A 13,057-nucleotide genomic window follows, 5' to 3' on the forward strand; every position below is an offset into this window, starting at 1 on the left:
AGAACAAATTACAGGCAGTGCTGGACAGTGGAGGATCATGTAGTGGACAAGGAATGTACCATCCTTATCGTATGGAGCTTATGATCTAGCGAAATTCACAGAAAAATAAAAAGATGTTTCACACACAGAGCAATGATCAACATGTATGGGGTACCCTGGAGTCCAAAGGAAGACTCTATGTGTGTATGTGTGTGTGTGTGTGTCTGCACGTGTGTGCATGTGTGCGTGTATTTGCACGTGTGTGCACGTGTTTGCACACGTGTGTGCCTGTGTTTGCACATGTGTGTACATATTTATAGATTTTTTTATAACTTTTATGCCTGGTGTTTTTTCAGGGTTCAGAATTTATAATGTTGAAATAACAAGATCAAAAATCTCGACCCATCATCTAAAACTCCCTTTTCATAAAATTCACTTTCTAAGATGTATTTCAAAGCTTCATAACATGCTATTATAATGATATTCACCTTTGTATACCTTGTAATGTGACTGTTTTAATTTTGCTGCCACCTACGCTAATCACTTTTTTAAATTCTTTCTTTCCAAGCATAATGTCAATTCTATAAAAAGTTTATTTTATAGAAACATCCTGCTATACGCATGATCTATCATATGCACTTTGGGATTAGTTTTCAGTTCACAGGTGCATGAAAAATTAAAATACACTTGAATGACGTACCTACCACCTTCAACCTATGTAATTTTAAGTAATTGCTTATTTCCAATTATGACATTTTATGTGGGAGACTTATTCAATAAAGCAGCTAATTACAATAATTACACTACACTTTTCCAGCAGAAGTGACATTCATCAAGCCCTGTTCATTGGACCATGATTTTGTGCTTTATGGCCATATGTTTTTATAAATGTGTTTCCATTTATTATCAACCTGTTAATATTTTCAAAATGAAAAAAAAATATGGCTCTCAAACTTTTTCTCAGTTACAAACAGAAATACACTGTTAACAACTCCAAATCAGAAAAAGTTAGTCAAATACTTAGAATATTTATGGTTTTCTGTCTCAAGTAAATACTAACGCTGCCTTCATTAGTATTAGGTTATTTGACTATCAGACTGAAACTATGGCTCTTCAGACTAGCACTGCAGTGTCCCAAAGGAAGTATTTATTCCCTGATATAGCTCTAGGGTGACTCGCAGACTGATAAACTGAATTAATATTCTGCTTAATTGAAAGTGGTGATGGATCCCAGCTTTCGAGGAATCAGTAGACATAAAATATAAATACCCTTATCATACTAGCAGTAATAGGTTAGAAAAGTTATTGATCTCCTTTAGTGCTTCGGGGTCATTATTCTGAAAATCAGGTATGCATATATAGAACAAAGGAAAAACATGGCTAGTTTAGCTTTTGCATTAGGATTTGGGATAAGAGCAAGTTCTATGTAGAAACCAAATCTTTCAAGTCAAGCAAACAATGTTGTATCACAGTATAGTTTGGAAAATGCTTTTTTTTTAATACTGTTGAGCTTAGTACATTTTACATAAACATCATGTTTAGCGACAAGATTTGAACACTGCATCTGTACAATCGAGACTTCTAATTGTAATTCTTCAATTTGCAATTTGGGGGACCAAAACAGCATAATTTCTATGAATGTCAGATTTTTCACCTGTAAAAAAGAGATAACAGCACCTACCTATGAGGGTTAATTTGAAAACCCAGTTTAAAATATGTATATAGTGATCAGCACATGATCAAAGGGCCAAGAAAATTAATAAGGTTTAGAAGATTTGAAATACACAGTTGACCGGCCTTCATCCAGCGACTAGAGAACACACATTCTGATTGAGGGACACATAAACAACTTATAAAACATGGCCACTTATGAACCACAAAAGAATTCTAAACATAAACCAAATCAGTATCCTAGAGAAGACATTTTTTGACCATATTGTAATAAAATTAGAAACTAAATAACAGTCACAAGAACATCAACACATTTCAAAATTTAAAAATCACTTATAATAATTTAGGGAACATAGAAGAAACTGCAAGGAAATAAGAAGTCTCTAGAACTGTAAACTAATAAACACCATATAGATCAAACCTGTAAGAAGCAGCTAAAGGCATGTTTAGAGGGAAAATTATAGCCTTGAGTGCATATTTAGTAAAGGAATAAAGGCTGACATTAATCATCCAAATATTTAACTCAAGAATTTATAAAAATACTAACCAAGAAAACATGAAGACAGCAAAAAGAAAAAGATACAAGTAGATATTAATCAAATGGGAAAAGAAGCAATAAGTAATGTTGATAAAGCTAAAATTTTGTTCTTTGAAAGGACAAATAAAAATTATAAATCTGCATCAAAATTCAACAAATAAAATAATTAAGGAGTCTTCTGGAATGATGACAGAGGCATTGGCACGGTTTTTTAATCTCCTTGAATTCCCACATGGAAGTAAACAGAATGCCTAGATAATAACCAAAATCCATAGACAATATTCACAACAAAACTAGGTAATTCACAAACCACAAGTCAAAGCAGGTGCAGACAAACCAATAACCAAATGTTTGTATGGTGACTTAGTCTGTCAGGGTTGCTATAATAAATACCACAAGGCTGGGTAACTTAAACAGTAAGCATTTCTCTCTCAGGGTTCTGAGGCTGGAAAGTCTCAGATCAAGGTGCCGGCAGATTCGGTGTCTGGCTCCTTTTCCTGGTTCACAGATGGCTGCCTTCACATTGTGTATTCATAAGGCAGAGAGAGGATGGACTCTGGTCTCTTCCTCTTCTTATGAGGGCACAAATGCATATCATGGGGGCTCTATCCTCATGACCTCCTTTAAACCTAATTACCTGCCAGAGACCCCACTCCTAATATTGTCCCCTTTGAGGGGGCTAGAGTTTCAACATATGAATTTGAGGGTATAAAACATGGTATGGGCACCTGTGGGAAAGAAGCCAAGGTGAGTTACAGGGCATGTAATGTCTTTGAGACCAGGAAAACACCTGCCTAGCTCCATCCATACTGAAGAAAAATATCCAGGAGTGGAATCAAAATTGAGCAGGCCAGTGACAAGAGTGATGAAGGGAAAAGTAGATCCAGGTCAAATTGGTGGTGTCTGTTATCCATAACAGAGCCAGAAAATCTTAGAAAGAAGGCAGCCATGTGGATCACGATGTCAGAACAACAGAAGAAGCACTGAAGCTAAAAGGAAATACTAAACTGCTCAGGAAAACGAATTGTGCATAAAAATGAGCAACAGAAATCTATCAAAGTCAAATTCCCCACGAAAGTTGTAAGAAAAAAACAATAAGGAGCAGAATACTGCCTTGATAGAGAGTGAAAGCTTACCATAAAGACATGCCCACAAACGACCCAAACTGTAGCATACCATGGCAAATTGAGTTAAAAGACATAGAGATTACGAAAGACTAGGATAGCAACAAAAGGAAGAAATTCAAACATAAGGTGCTAGAACTCAGGAAAGAAGTACAGTTGACTCTTGAACAACGTGAGTTTGAACTGTGCGCACCCACTTATATGCAGATTTTTTTATAAATTCAATACGGTACTATAAATGTATTTTCTCTTCCTTATGATTTTCTTAATAACATTTTCTTTTCTCTAGCCTACTTTGTTGTAAGAATAAAGGGTAGAATACATATGGCATACAAAATATGTGTTAATTGACTGTGTTATCGGTAACTCATCCAGTCAATAGTAGGCTATTAGTAGTTAAGGTTTTTTTGGGGGGATGGTCAAAAGCTATATGTGTATTTTCAACTAAATGGGGTGTCAGTGCTCCTAACCCCTGCATTGTTCAAGGGCCAACTGTATAAAAAAAAGCAATGAAGACTAAGCTGGAAGGAACATAAAGTGATTACATACATCAGTTGATGCCTAAAGAAAACTAGAAAGTGAAGAAGAGAAAATTTTAAGAAATCAAAAAGAAATGAAGAAAGAGATGAAAATGATTTGAAAGAAAATGACAAATTGAAGAAATTCAAAGAAGGTCCAACATCTACGTTACAGGAGTCCTGAAAGAAGAAAACCAAAGCAATAGCACAGAACAAGAATTAAACTTTTCTGAAATATAATAAGATTTAAAGCTATATACTGAAAGGACACACTGTGTCCTTTCGTGTCGTGAAATATTAATCACGAATGACAAAAAATAAGATATATTCCAGACAAATTACAGGACCTTAAGTATATATATATTTTATTATATATATATATATATTTAAAAAGGTATCACTCAACTATACAGAACAAACTGAGGGTTGCTGGAGGAGGGTGGGTGGGGGATGGGCTAAATTGGTATTCAGGAGGGCACTTGTGTTGAGCACTGAGTGTGGCATGTAAGTGATGAATAGTGATTCATCAGGAGTAGAATTTCTACTACTGAAACCAATATTATGCTGTATGTTAACTGGAATTTAAATAAAAACTTGAAACCAAATAATAATAATAATATAATAAAACAAATCGGTATCCAGCTCAAAATGAACAAGTGACATATAAAGGAAAGAGCATTAGATTACCATCAGACTTTTCAGCAGGAATGCTTTATGTCAGAAGAAATTAGAGTCACATAATATAGGATATCCAGAGAGAGAATATAGGAGCCAGTTTTTTTTGTTGTTTTTTTTTTATATCCGGGAGAACGGACTCTTGAGTTTAAAGGGAAAAAAGGAAAACAACTGCTATTCAGATGTAAGAATGTAAGTAACATTGTTACTATGAGCCTTTCCTGAGGAAAGTACTAGAACACATGCTTCGGACAACCACAGTGAGTTCCAAAAATGACTCTACAACACTGACATAAGAACAAGTGGTAAACATTCTTAAATTGTGGATGACCAACTATGACTACATGAGGATTAAAATGAAGAGAAAAATGTGTAATAGCTATTTGCTCTGCCAATATGAGTGTAGTGCAAGTGTACAAATAAGAGGAAAATGGGAAGAATATATTGAAATACTTTTTAAAGATCCATTAACTGTATCGTGTTAGAATAGGTATTGTAATTCTAAGACTCCTCTCCATGAAATGTGAAATAAAAATGAGTTATTATCAGATAGTCTAATGTGTGTCATCCTCTGTGTACTTGAAAATCAAGAGACTTGATGTGGGGTGGGGGGAAGGGGGGTACAGATACAGAAGACATACAGATGTCATATAGAAGAGATGAGGTAAAGACCCTGTGTCCTGAATTTAAATTGAAAGTATCAGAATAAACGCAGGCAAAGTCCTCAAAACAGTGACCGACTCAGTAGCAGTGGGTTTCACTGGCATCTAAATTATGTTCTTCGAACCCATTTCTCAATAAATAAACCAGGGTTTTTTGGAGAAAATTGTTAATTTGGAATAGGAAGGATATAGAACATGAGCTTGGGATATCTTGCCATACCCAACAACAGGGAAACTTACACAAAGACTAACAGAGTCAGGGCAAAAGAACCCATGGGCCGTCTTGAGAAAGTTCCCAGTGAGCACAGTTGAGATGCTGTGACCTAACATGAGGGTAATGGTTGTAATGGATTGAAACCAAATATATTTAAACCGTTGAGTTCATAATGACATTTTTAAACTAGTGATCGGTCGCCTTCAGAGGACGGATAGAAAATCAATTAATTAAATAAAAATGAGCAAGTAAAGGTAAAGAATTCAACATTTACCTTACATTTTCCGTATGAATTGAACTACTGAGTAACCAAATAGTACATGAAAGGAAGTCTCTTGTTATACAAGTGTTCCAACTGGTAAATGAGAAAGAAGTAGCAATTTTTCACAATGAATCAATAATCTAAGCAACAAACATCAATACTACTACTAACAACACAGAAAGAGGAACAACTGGACATTATGTGGCGATGAAAGGCCACACCACCACCTTTGGCCTTTACCAAAGCAATCAAGTATGAGGCTGATGAGACTCTGGGTCCAGCTGCTGATTTGCAGGAAGTACAGAAGACAGGAACATGAGAACTATGCCGTGAATGTGCACTTGGGAAAATCCAGACTCCCAGAAACTACAGGTCACATGGCCCAGGTCCTTCAACCATGAGGGGTAAAGGGAGTACCTATAGATGAAAAGATGTTAAAGAAATTGCCAGAAAACCAGCAAGATCCATCCATTGCTGTGTCCTTCAGCTCCAAATTATTCAACCACAAATAACTGCAAATTTGAACCTCCTAAGTTTCATGTTAAAGTGCATGGTTCTAGAAACATCTTTTACATTAAAATTGTAAGACAAAAAAAATCATCTCTGTATTGCTTGAACATTTACATTTATTTTTTTATCATTAATTCAGCCAGAGAATGGTTATCTTCTGGAGTTGGATGTTTTAAGTTTAGAAACAAAATAAAACCACCAAAAAGGTGGTCTTTTTTTTTTTCAGTGCGAACTCCCTGTGACGTGACCAATACCCCTCCTTTTAAGTCCCACACGTATGACATGTTTATATCCAGAAGAAACAATTATTGACACCATCCATAGCTGTAACTGAAAACTTCAGATCTAAAATTACTTATCCCGAAATTGATTTCTATATTCCTTGTTTTGATCATTTCAGGTGGCTGTCAGTATCTTTTGGAGCCAGAAGAGGGCACTGCAGAGCAGCGTAGCTCTGAGTACTAAGGACTAGCAGACCCTGTCCTTTGCAGAAATGTGCAAAGCTTTACTGCAGAAATCAGAACAACTGAAGGGATAGTAGATAATCACCATAGGCCTCCTTTATTTACTAGGGAAAAAAAAGAACAGTCAAAATATATAACTATCTAAATACATATCTAGGCTATCAAATATGCATATAGATAGATGATAGATATAAATGTAGATATTTCTTCTTTTAAAACATCCTACAGCTGGACGTGGCTGGCTGGTTTACTCGGTGGAGCATGTGACTCTTGATCTCGGGGTCCTGAGTTCGAGCCCCATATTGGGTGTGGAGCTTACTTTAAAAAAAAAAATCAATCAGTCAATCAATCAATCAATCTGAGGCTGAATCTGAAGTCCTTCTATTATACTATTTATTCTTTGGCCACTTCTGCTATTATAAAAACAGTTTTCAAGTACTTCCTTGTTCAGATTAATAGTGTATTTTATTTTAGCCAGTTCAAGTTTAGGACAAAGGAGAGCCGGCAGCCCTTTAGCAATCTTGGGCTGCACAGAAATAATTTTGGAATCAATATAATAAGTATTATTTACTTATTTGCAGTTTCTGCAGAGGTTTTTTTGACATGATGAACACTGCCTTCAGTGGCAGCTGCTCAGGTACAGGGCAGTAGATAAGTGACTGAATTCAGACCATTGCCTCACATCAAGGGAAAGATGACTAAGTCATGTCAGTGTCCTTCAAAGATGAAACAAGAGTAGTGGGGTCCAGTCCTCTTCTAAAACCTGCTGCCTTGGGGCCCCCGTGGCCTGGGCTTTTCCCATGACTATGTGTGTACTTGGGTATCGAAAGGCAGAACCACCACCATGATGGGCTCCTTCAGCTGAGTCTTCTGTCTCTGAAAATAACTTTAAATAACATTCCTTGGGAGATAGGCTGTCAGCGCTAGGAGGTTAGATCAATGCCAAAAGTCAGGGGAGGTGAGGAGACTTAAGAAAGTTTCACAATACATCATGGTAAACAGCCTTTCTTGCGCTGCCCTGAAAATGTAATTTCTGGAAAAATTCCATCCACTCTTAGCTCCTTGTCTACACATGAATTTATTCTTCCAAGAGTTCTGGTGAATAATGAAACCAATTCAGTTTTTCATTGAGAAAATATAAGTGCGCCAGCTTTCCCCATATGAGGGAAATTGCCAATGTGTCCAGTGATCTTCCCCTTAATTGCAGATTTTGCTGTGAAATATGAAAATTATATTGCCGATTCTGGTGTTCTCTAGGTTGTCAGGTGTGACTGAAAAGACCAGTTTGTGCCCACCACTTCCTCTCTAGCTGTGGCCATGTGGACACATGGGTTAGTGGTACCGCATTTGTTTATAGGCTTGTTCGTAGGTTGGAGCTCTGTGACTTTGCCCATGAAGTCACTAATTTGTTCGAAAGAAACTGGATGGTCTGTTTTTACTGAATACAGAGTTGTTCTATCTCCTGCTTATTTCTTCCTCCCTCAAATCTGTTTGAAACGCAGTATGCCTTACACTCTTTCCTCCACCTAGCTCAGCACTTATGCAAATAGTCTGCTCCGGATTACTTTGCGCCATGCATGCATTTCCAACTGCAGTTCTTTGCCCACGGCCCCCTACACTATGTAAATCTTAACCATTTTTCAAGTCAGAGCAACTTCTACTCCATCAATAACGTCTTTGCTGACTATTTCAGACACGCATATCTCTCCCCATCTGGAGTCCTATAGCCTTCTCATCTTTTCTACTGGACATATCATCCAGCACTTTACTGTCTACTTTTTACTGGTAACGTCACGCATCATAGCCTGCCTTTGTAACTAGGCTTTTCAATTTTGGTAAGCAAGAATTCTGATTCCTAGCTAACCCATATCTCTAATAGCCACTAATAGCATACTAAGTGCTTCGTAAATATAACCTAATCTATTGATCAAGATGAGCAGGTTGTTGTCTGAGTATTACCTTTGGTCTGACTACTGGAGTTACCCTTTCTAGTCATTTGTTATTAGGAATTTTCTTAGGATGGCATGCTTCCCTGTTCTTTCTCTGCCCTGTTTTTGCCCACTTCAGTTCTCTGTACACCTGTCACCCCTCTGATTCTGCAACTATCAAGCAGGACAGAGCTGGGTTTGGAGAATCTTCTGGTTTGTAGGCAGCCTCCAGGATTTTGTTTTTCTTAGTGCTTTTCCCTGGAATAATTTCATCATCACCAACTAGGAAGCAACCTTGAAAGCTCATCTCGTTTGTCTCCATGCCTGTAGGCAAAACAACTTTTTGAACTCATCATTCAGATTAGTATCAGGTCCCAGGCCAAGAACCTGAAACAGGTGTAAAGTGGATTAGAGAACATTTTATTGGACAATGGCAAGAAAGAGTCCAATATTTATCTTAACGTTAAATTCTCTGGACACTGGAAAACCTATTCAGATTAAGACGTTATAGCTATGACGTGTGGCCCCACAAGCTTGTTTGCATTTCTGCCCACATAAAAGTGAAAATAGAAAATAAAATTAAATGATAGACTCAGAGCGCCTGTGTGGTGCAGGCGGTTGAGCGTCCAACTCTTGGTTTCGGCTCTGGTGGTGATCTTGGAGCCCTGAGACTGAGCCCCGCATTGGGCTCCACACTCAGCATGGAGTCTGCTTGAGATCCTCTCTCCCTCTCCCTGCCCCTCCTGCTTGTGCTCTCTCTAAATAAATAAATAAATCTTTTTAAAAAAATAAATGACAGAATCAGTCGTATAATGATGCTTTAGTGGAAAAAAAATTCATGTTTGATGTTTTAATAGTGTTATCTATTTAATGTATGTAATGATTTGTCAGTATATTATCCCTTTACATTCCAAAACTAAAGTCGCACTTATAATTTTTCAGCTTCGCAAGTCTGTCTTCAGCATAAGGGCAAGGAATCTTCTAGAAAAGGAGACTGCAGTCACTAAAATCTTAAGGTAACACCATCAAACATTGATACATATTTAAACAAGTGGGATTATATTAAGCAAAGAAGAGATCTTTCTTTTTAATGAGCTAATTTTCTGAGTATCAATACACACTCTCCACTGGAAATTAGATTTACGTAATTATATACTTATAAATAATGTCAAATACATCATTAATATTTTTCCTGGAAAAGTAATATTTTCAGTCGTGCATTTCTTTTCTTTTCATTCACTCACACATAAATTGTAAGTATAAACCTTTACAAAAAGATGAAAATAACTTTTATTCTTCCATGTTTTATGTCTTTTGTGATATCTGAGGGACAAATCACAATCTAAGGGGAAAATGGTAAAAGGGTAAGCTTTTTAGAAGTAATTATGATTTATTAATCTATTAAGAATAAATGTATTTAAAATCTGTAAGACTCAAAAGGATATCCATTTTAAAATGCTTATGAAAACATACAACTTTAATGTTACTTTCTTAAACCTGCCTTGATAAAGTATCAGAAAGGAACATCAAGCTAGCTACTTAAGAGTATTTTAGAAGACTGTGTCATAATATGAAGTAACGTGATCTTTATAAAAATGCATGAGCATTTGGAATGTAATTTTTTGGCAGATATATTACACAGACATGTGTAATTATACAACTAAATATTGGGGGGCTGGAAGGAGAATGGCTGACAAGATGAATGGATGAATTTTATACTGGGAAGCCCCCTCCAACTTGTGCTGAGGGGAAGGAGTTAGACTCTCTTCTTTTCTACCTCTCCTCCAGGAATAGTCATTAAAGGGTTTTTGCCAGAGTGTATATCGCTATAACCTGGATAACTGTAATGAGGAAATAAGGCTAATATATATGGCTTGAGAAGCTATTTTGAGTTTATAGCAGTACCTGAAATTTGTATACCAAAAATGATCCTAACTAGTCAAGACAGTATTTTGTGTATTCATTCTTTTATTGGCTGACAATTCACGCATAGATATGAGTATGCGTTGGGAGTACCTTTTATGAGAAGAGAATAAATGTTTCTGGGGCTTGTATATTATCACCACAAAGTATAATAAGTTGAATCTAAGAGGTCTGGTTGACATAGAGAAAGAAAAACTTCTCAGCACATTTGTAACAACCTGTGTCCCAATTTCAGTTTGCTTCCAACTGGCTCAATCCAACTGCCATCAGATAACATCATGGGGCCGGCCTTGAACACTACATGGTTCTCCAGGGTCTTTATCAAGCTGCAAGTACTATACTAGACAAATTCCTGGCAGCATCAATCCTTAGTGTCTTGAAGACACTCCCCTTTTCACACAAGACAGACAGTGTGCGGGTCCAGCCCCACAGCCACACTCACAGGGAAGAGAATTCAGCCTAAAATCTACAACACCCCATGAGGGGAGTGTAATACTCTGGCCTGTATTCAGAGTCTACCTGCCAAATTCAGAACCAAAATGACATTACTCACCTACCCAGAATAACTACCTTCCTAAATGTGCCCTGGGGGTTCCCAGAGACTTCCAGAGCACAGGCAGACAGGGATACTTAGAAGAAGCCACTTCTAGAACCTTGCTTCCCAATGAACTCTTTCTTAAATTTGGTCTTCCAGTTTTCCTTTTCCACAACCTTTTTCTTATTCACCTGCTCCTAGTTTACAAAAGAAAGGGGAGACTCTCATCCACACACAAGAAATGTGAAACTATGGTGCTTATTGATCTGGGTTGCTAAACATAAGGAGTGTTCCCATGCGGCTTTCTCCAGAAGGGGGAATCCCCCTGGGCAGCATCTTATTGTCTTATCGTCTCTCCAGGTGACAAGTTTTTGGAAAACCTCCCTCCAAGAATTCATCCACCTTAGGGATAGGCCTTAGGAATAATGCGGGTGTCTCAAGGGCGTGTGTTAACGTGTCATATGATTTGAAAAATAAAGTCAGACTTTTTCTGACAGATTTGGCTCATTGGCTTGACACTGAAGGCTGACTTTATGGTGCCCAAAGTCATAAAAGTGAACGCATTAGATGAATAAGACTCTCCAGTGTTTTCTCAAAGTCATATTGAAGCACAGATATGATAATGCTAGAAATCACATCCTTTACTGCTAATTAACATTGTGAGGGGGAAATTCAGTTGTTGGTTTTTAAATGTTTAGAAGTGGTTTTAAAAAGAGAAAATTGAAAGAGAGAGAGAGGGAAAGAGAGAGAGAAAATTTGTGGGGGTACCTGAGCCAAATTTTTAAGACCATCAGGGAATAGGGATGCCCTCAGACTTGCCCAGTAATTGTGTGGTTTCAGGGACACCCAGAGCCATTGGCATTTTAGGACAACCCAGCACACCACAAATTGAAAGGCAGCTCCCTGGGGGTGCTGTCACCCAGTCAATCTCAGGAAATAATACCCTACAATTAGAAAAATTAATTTTCCAATTTTTACAATTAGAAAAAAAATTAAGTTTTTTTTTTAAGAATACAAATTTAATCTTTAGAAAAGCCATTTAGCTCTTTCCTCCTGTGAAAATGATTTCCTTGTCGGTGCTACATTAGTCTGTGCAAGAATTAAGGACAAGATGTCAAACTGATAGTTTGAGTGTGCTTCTCTTTTTTCACTCATAATATAGCAATAGCAATAATATAATAATAATATCATACCTGCATTATAACGTAACCCATAAGTAAGAAGGTCAAGAATAGATCGGGTCCTTGTCTGTGGGTCCATGGGCATTCTTCTATGCTGTTTTCCAAGGAGCAACAACAACTGAAAAGAAAAGGAAAGAAGAAAGGTTAAGAGAAATTAAAAGAAAGAAAAGGAGAACATTTACAGTCACCTCAGGACAACTAGCCCTACACAAAACGGGGAAGAAGGAGAAGTTTCTACCATTCTTTCAGGGTAGTCTTACTCCCTGGGGAGACTCTTCTCCCCTAGGCTTAGTCTCTTTGTTCATTAAACTACAGCATTCCTGGGTAAGTTAGAAGTAGAAAGACAGATGCTGAATGATGTCAGTTACATGTGGAATCTAAAAAAGTCAAACTCATTGAAACGGAGTAGATTGGGGATTGCCAGGCCCTGGGGCGCAGGGCAAATGGGGAGTTGGTGGTCAAAGGGTACATATTTCCAGTTTTAAGCTGAATAAATTCAGGGATCTAACGTACAGTCTGGTGACTCTAGTTAATAATACTGTATTGTAGACTTGAAACTTGCTAAGAGAGTGGATCATAAGTGTTCTCACCATACACACACCCACACAAATCATAATTATGGAAAGTGATGAATGTGTTAACTATCGTCATTGTGATCATTTCACAAGATATGCACACATCAGGGGCACCTGGTGGCTCAGTCAGTCAAGCGGCTAACTCTTGGTTTCGGCTCAGGTCATGATCTCAGGGTCATGAGCCACTGCATCAGGCTCTGCGCTCAGCAGGGAGTCTGCTTGAGATTCTCTCCCTCCTTCTCCCTCTGCCCCTCCATCTTGTGCTCTCTCTCTAAAAAATAAAATAAATCTTTTAAAA

General features: G+C 37.5%; 1 protein-coding gene across 3 annotated transcripts in view; it reads left to right on the plus strand.

The window, feature by feature from the left end:
• NALCN (sodium leak channel, non-selective) overlaps positions 1-13,057 on the plus strand; it is a 308,717-nt gene that overhangs the window by 235,068 nt on the left and 60,592 nt on the right. For all 3 annotated transcript variants that reach the window (XM_025874689.2, XM_025874690.2, XM_073894331.1), the window contains one exon: positions 9,488-9,561. In XM_025874689.2, the coding sequence (XP_025730474.2) occupies positions 9,488-9,561 (74 nt within the window). The remainder of the gene's footprint in view (positions 1-9,487; positions 9,562-13,057) is intronic.

The sequence above is a fragment of the Callorhinus ursinus genome, unplaced genomic scaffold, assembly GCF_003265705.2.
Source record: "Callorhinus ursinus isolate GAN/ISIS: 27379988/994484 unplaced genomic scaffold, GSC_fseal_2.0 scaffold7, whole genome shotgun sequence".
NCBI lineage: Eukaryota > Metazoa > Chordata > Mammalia > Carnivora > Otariidae > Callorhinus > Callorhinus ursinus.